At 43.3% G+C, this 7,176-nt stretch overlaps 1 protein-coding gene across 1 annotated transcript; it reads right to left on the bottom strand.

Moving 5' to 3' along the window:
* Positions 1–379: 379 nt before the first annotated feature.
* Positions 380–3,076, bottom strand: LOC311139290 (sorting nexin-10B-like; the record flags this gene model as incomplete). Its single annotated transcript, XM_084174176.1, has 5 exons — positions 2,977–3,076; positions 2,663–2,763; positions 2,293–2,394; positions 1,710–1,928; positions 380–845 (listed from the first exon to the last, which is right to left on the bottom strand). The coding sequence occupies exons 1-5, from the start codon at positions 3,067–3,069 to the stop codon at positions 380–382; spliced, it is 981 nt and encodes a 326-aa protein (XP_084030302.1). The 5' UTR covers positions 3,070–3,076.
* Positions 3,077–7,176: the final 4,100 nt, after the last annotated feature.

Here is a 7,176-nt window from a genome sequence, read left to right as displayed (position 1 = left end):
AACTAGACAGACATAAACACATATATTCCCTCACCATCTTCTCTGGGAAAATGAAGTAAAAAAACTGTTCTGACGGCAGAAAGACAAGGTAGTTATGGTGACAGTAGTTTTGAGAAATGGATGACAAAAAGCTGTGTGCAAGCCTTATTTCAAGATGAATGAGAGCAAACACAGTATTGGCTGAATCCCAAATGGTACCCTATGGCCTACATAGTGCACTACTTTTGACCAGAGCCATACGGGGTGACATTTGGGATGCAGATATTGTGAGTTAGCATGTCCTGATTGGCGGTGATGTTCCTTTTGACCAGAGCCCTACGGGGTGACATTTGGGATGCAGATATTGTGAGTTAGCATGTCCTGATTGGCGGTGATGTTCCTATGGAGAGACAGACATGCTGAGAGTGTCTTCTTCCTGGTTGTGGTTAAGTCTGGTCTTATCAGGCTGAGAAAGAGCTTGGGTCTCTTCCTGGTTGTGGTTAGGTCTGGTCCTATCAGGCAGAGACAGAGCTAGGGTCTCTTCCTGGTTGTGGTTAGGTCTGGTCCTATCAGGCAGAGACAGAGCTAGGGTCTCTTCCTGGTTGTGGTTAGGTCTGGTCCTATCAGGCAGAGACAGAGCTTGGGTCTCTTCCTGGTTGTGGTTAGGTCTGGTCCTATCAGGCAGAGACAGAGCTAGGGTCTCTTCCTGGTTGTGATTAGGTCTGGTCCTATCAGGCAGAGACAGAGCTAGGGTCTCTTCCTGGTTGTGGTTAGGTCTGGTCCTATCAGGCAGAGACAGAGCTAGGGTCTCTGGTGGTGAGGAGGCAGTTCCATATTTACTGCTGGGCTCCGGCTCTACAAACACACTGGAAAAAGACACACATACTATACAATTCAATTCAGCTGCACTGGACAAATAATTCCAATTCAGCTGCACTGGACAGAGAATGCCAATTCAGCTGCACTGGACAGAGAATGCCAATTCAGCTGCACTGGACAGAGAATGCCAATTCAGCTGCACTGGACAGAGAATGCCAATTCAGCTGCACTGGACAGAGAATGCCAATTCAGCTGCACTGGACAGAGAATGCCAATTCAGCTGCACTGGACAGAGAATTCCAATTCAGCTGCACTGGACATAGAATGCCAATTCAATTGCACTGGACAGAGAATGCCAATTCAACTGCACTGGACAGAGAATCCCAATTCAGCTGCACTGGACAGAGAATGCCAATTCAACTGCACTGGACAGAGAATGCCAATTCAACTGCACTGGCAGAGAATGCCAATTCAACTGTACTGGACAGAGAATGCCAATTCAACTGCCCTGGACATCATATAATGTCCCTTTCGCCCTGCCTGTTAGGTTTGACTTTTACATACATTGTGCGTGTGTGTCTGATGTATGTGTGTGTGTGTGTGCAGTATGTATGTGTGTGTGTGTGTGTGTGTGTGTGTGTGTGTGTGTGTGTGTGTGTGTGTGTGTGTGTGTGCGTGCTTGTGTGTGTGTGTGTGCGTGTGTGTATGTGTATGCACAGTGTGTGTGTGTGTGTGTGTGTGTGTGTGTGTGTGTGTGTGTGTGTGTGTGTGTGTGTGTGTGTGTGTGTGTGTGCGTGCGTGCGTGCGTGCGTGCGTGCGTGCGTGCGTGCGTGCGTGCGTGCGTGCGTGCGTGCGTGTGTGTGTGTGTGTGCTTGTGTGTGTGTGTGTGCGTGCTTGTGAGGCCTACCTACCTAACAGAGTCGGAGTCACAGGACTCCTTGCGGCTGGTCTCTAACAGGTCCTCCTGGGAGTGGAAGCGTCGCAGTTTACAGCCGCAGCGCAGCACGGCCTGGGACACAGAGTAATGGCTTCTCCCTGAGGCGCAGGCCTCTATCTTGGACACCCCCAGGTCTGACTGCAGGAAGAGGTGCAGACAGCTGTCTGACAGAAGCAGATTACTCTCCAGGGTCCTGGGATGAAAGACCAATGGAACTCCGGTAATGTACCAACAGACCCATAAATACAAATGGATATTGATGGGTCTGTTGATTTGTTTAACATGAGTCAAATAGAAACTATTACACCGCCTATTGTTCACTACCGTCAGAAGAACAGAGGAAGCACAACCTAGTGCAGTCACGAGGAGGCATATGCTTGCCAAATGCTTGCCAATTCTTAAGTGTACGAAATGTTTTGTAGGCCTTTAACCCTTGAGTATAACTCTTGTTTTTCTAGTATTCTTTTATAAATTATTAGTATAATTTTTTTTTTGTAAATGTGTTGTAATGTTTGTTATTCTGGTTTAATAAAGGTATAACCCAGAAGGACACTCACAGTTCAAGGAACTTCTGGAGGCCCTTCATCCTCTCTGTGATCTGCTGGGCGTTGTTCAGGCTGAAGAAAGGGTTCTTAGGAGGTAGTTCAGGTAGTTGGACCCTGGAAATGGAGACAACTCACAATGTAAACACACTTAAAGGGGTCATCTGGGATTGGTACATCCATTTTTGGACTGTTGAATTAATTATATATAGCCATATTTTTTTTATTTATATAAAATAATTGGCACCTTTTATAACAACTACTAGTTAGAGACACAAGACATGTGGATGTATTTTCAGTATGTACATTTGCTAAATCTTTTCCCAGCTATCTTAGGTCAATATACTATACATATAGAGTATGCCATCCTCCTATGAATACCCACATGAGTAGTGAGTTTGCCTGTAGCTTCTGCCGGAGCCATACGAACTCACTGTACCTTCTCCTCACACAGGAGATCTTCTTAGTGAAGCAGAGACTGTTGGTCTGAGGAGAGACAACAGCAGTTTAACACTGATATTCTATTATCTTTAACACTGATGTTCTATCATCCGTATGAACAGGCGGAGAGACATTAATCTAAAACTGACCCTTACCTTAACCATAACCTTAACCTAAATTTAACTAATTCGGAAATTCAAATAATGGTTTGCACATCAGCCACGTCCCCTTCGTTTTCCCCCCATTTTACATACTTACATGTATGCAGATTTCATAGTCCATGTGGGCATGCCAGAAGTCATTCTTCTGAATCCGCGGATCCCGAACCCAGACACTGATGAACTGCTGCATGGGGAGGAGAGGAGAGAGACTGAGGAGGAGAGGAGAGAGACTGAGGAGGAGAGGAGAGAGACTGAGCCACGCTTAACTAAACTGTGGATGAGAAGTGAGAATGTACGGTCTGATGCAAAGATGGAAGTTTTACGGGACAGAAATACAGGATGTGTAATCATTGACTCACTCCAACTCTACAGATGTAGGATCTTAATTTGATCACTCTTTTGTTGCTGAGTATTGTCCATCGACAGCAGGAAATGCAAACTTGTAGTGTATTTTAGTTTTTAAAAGGCTTCTAAAGTTAGTAATTTCCACTTGATTTGCCCTAACAAAAAATGTATCAAGCCATACTAAACTGTCCATTAATTATAATCCACATAATAATTCACATTTCCTGTTGCTGCAGGATTATTTTCCTGCTGTAGAAAACTGGCTCAAATTAAGATCCTAAATCTGTATATCGGAAAACCCTGTGTCTTTTACAGGTTGGTCCAGTTTATGTTACCCTAGGGCAGAGTGAAAGCAGAAGTAGGACTGATCTCTCTCTTACACAATGTGATTTGGTGTTTACAGTCTGTTTTCAATAGGAACTAAACATCATTAGATGTGGAGTTTTTCTAACCACAGTTCAACCTACTGAAGCCTGAAGAGACACCCACACCGACCCTCACTGGGCAACATTACCTACAGTACTCTTACATGATCAACTGACAATGATATTTAAAATCTCAGACACCCATAAACTTCCCATGGAACTGATTGTTTAAAAAGACTCCAGTTCTACCTGGTACACAAGGTTGTCAATCACTTCTCTCATTCTCCAAGTTCAGATCTTTATCAGATCAAATCCACAGTGGACTGGGGAATGAATGAATGGTGTGCTCTGAGAGAAGAGCTGATCCATCTAGTCTTTATTATAGAAAAACAGGTATCCAAATAGTCACAGGACAGAGGATTGAGGAACACCTTGTGCTGCTTCCATAAACCTCTGATATAAAACATGTTATTGTGTACCATATAAGGTTACATAACTGAGACATTTCGTCTGTATTTGTTGTTGATCAGTTGGACCGTCTGACCTGGAAGTACCTAATAAAAGACCATACAGCCCTAGGATCAGGATCGTAACTACAACGGCCTTGATATAACCGTCGCTCTGTTCTCTAGTATGACAGTGTGTAGTGACCAGCACTGTCTTTGCCTCCTGACCTGGATGAGAATTGCAACGTCACTGTGTGTTTATATGTGACATTGCAATGCTCATTCTGCTGAGCTTCCTCGTTTGAATCACATTTCATAAAGTACTTAACCTGCAAGTCCCAGGTGTGCTGGTGTCCATCCATATAGTACATATAGAACAGTCTTTTCTCTATGGGTGTATCTCTTTCTCTTGTCATCAAATCTACTGAACAAAGTCTTAGTGTAGTTTATAAAGTAAGGCGCAATCCTCAATATTTGCTGCTGATGATATATTCCCATTAATTATTGAAGAATATAACTTCTAAATGCAGTCATGAGCTTTTAGTACAACTGATAACCCAAACTGGGATAGTCTTAGTCCGTTGTTTGTGTTTGTTGTCATTTGAGTCTTTGTTAATGCGAATGATCTGAAAAACAGGACAGTAAAGGCGCACAGGGTGATAGCTACCTTTATTCACAGACAGACACTTCACAGATAAAAAGGTCAACCGGTACAGTAACTTAGTCAGAGGCAGGCCAGAACAAAAGGTTAAACAGCTTGTCAGAGTCCCAAATGGCACCCCGTTCCCTATATAGTGACTACAAAGGAAATAGGGTTCCATTTGGGACGCGGCCATTGTCCGATAACATTCCAGTCATGGGAGAGGTGCACAATGCATACAGTGTCAGTCATTTTGTGTAGGGACTGGAGTTTGTCCTGAACATACAGTGGGGAGAACAAGTATTTGATACACTGCCGATTTTGCAGGTTTTCCTACTTACAAAGCATGTAGAGGTCTGTAATTTTTATCATAGGTACACTTCAACTGTGAGAGACGGAATCTAAATCCAGAAAATCACATTGTATGATTTTTAAGTAATTAATTTGCATTTTATTGCATGACATAAGTATTTGATACATCAGAAAAGCAGAATTTAATATTTGGTACAGAAACCTTTGTTTGCAATTACAGAGATCATATGTTTCCTGTAGGTTTGCACACACTGCAGCAGGGATTTTGGCCCACTCCTCCATACAGACCTTCTCCAGATCCTTCAGGTTTCGGGGCTGTCGCTGGGCAATACAGACTTTCAGCTCCCTCCAAAGATTTTCTATTGGGTTCAGGTCTGGTGACTGGCTAGGCCACTCCAGGACCTTGAGATGCTTCTTACAGAGCCACTCCTTAGTTGCCCTGGCTGTGTGTTTCGGGTCGTTGTCATGCTGGAAGACCCAGCCACGACCCATCTTCAATGCTCTTACTGAGGGAAGGAGGTTGTTGGCCAAGATCTCGCGATACATGGCCCCATTCATCCTCCTCTCAATACGGTGCAGTCGTCCTGTCCCCTTTGCAGAAAAGCATCCCCAAAGAATGATGTTTCCACCTCCATGCTTCACGGTTGGGATGGTGTTCTTGGGGTTGTACTCATCCTTCTTCTTCCTCCAAACACGGCGAGTGGAGTTTAGACCAAAAAGCTATATTTATGTCTCATCAGACCACATGACCTTCTCCCATTCCTCTTCTGGATCATCCAGATGGTCATTGGCAAACTTCAGACGGGCCTGGACATGCGCTGGCTTGAGCAGGGGGACCTTGCGTGCGCTGCAGGATTTTAATCCATGACGGCGTAGTGTGTTACTAATGGTTTTCTTTGAGACTGTGGTCCCAGCTCTCTTCAGGTCATTGACCAGGTCCTGCCGTGTAGTTCTGGGCTGATCCCTCACCTTCCTCATGATCACTGATGCCCCACGAGGTGAGATCTTGCATGGAGCCCCAGACCGAGGGTGATTGACCGTCATCTTGAACTTCTTCCATTTTCTAATAATTGCGCCAACAGTTGCTGCCTTCTCACCAAGCTGCTTGCCTGTTTTCCTGTAGCCCATCCCAGCCTTGTGCAGGTCTACAATTTTATCCCTGATGTCCTTACACAGCTCTCTGGTCTTGGCCATTGTGGAGAGGTTGGAGTCTGTTTGATTGAGTGTGTGGACAGGTGTCTTTTATACAGGTAACGAGTTCAAACAGGTGCAGTTAATACAGGTAATGAGTGGAGAACAGGAGGGCTTCTTAAAGAAAAACTAACAGGTCTGTGAGAGCTGGAATTCTTACTGGTTGGTAGGTGATCAAATACTTATGTCATGCATACAATGTGATTTTCTGGATTTTTGTTTTAGATTCCGTCTCTCACAGTTGAAGTGTACCTATGATAAAAATTACAGACCTCTACATGCTTTGTAAGTAGGAAAAACGGCAAAATCGGCAGTGTATCAAATACTTGTTCTCCCCACTGTATATGCACCATCAGGATAAACTCTGGGCCCCTTAACAAAACAATGATTTATCAGTAACAAATACAGGTTGGTGGATAGATATTTGGTTAAGAGTAGCTGAGAACAAGTGGTGACTGGGTCAAATGAACATATTCACATCAGATACACTTTTTCATATGTGACGTCACATTTTGATCACACTGTAACTCATAAAATCTCCATGGTCAGTAATACAACCCTTGGTTTGGTTATACATTAAACAGCATACCATCTACTATCATCTTCTACATTAAACAGCATACCATCTACTATCATGTTCTACATTAAACAGCATACCATCTACTATCATCTTCTACATTAAACAGCATACCATCTACTATCATGTTCTACATTAAACAGCATACCATCTACTATCATCTTCTACATTAAACAGCATACCATCTACTATCATCTTCTACATTAAACAGCATACCATCTACTATCATTTTCAACATTAAACAGCATACCGTCTACTATCATGTTCTACATTAAACAGCATACCGTCTACTATAATGTTTTACATTAAACAGCATACCATCTACTATCATGTTCTACATTAAACAGCATACCATCTACTATCATGTTCTACATTAAACAGCATACCGTCTACTATAATGTTTTACATTAAACAGCATACC

This window comes from Coregonus lavaretus, assembly GCF_964263955.1.
Source record: "Coregonus lavaretus genome assembly, chromosome: 13".
In the NCBI taxonomy this organism is placed as follows: domain Eukaryota; kingdom Metazoa; phylum Chordata; class Actinopteri; order Salmoniformes; family Salmonidae; genus Coregonus; species Coregonus lavaretus.
Note: the sequence above shows the minus strand (reverse complement) of the source record. Positions and strands in the feature narration are given on the sequence as shown.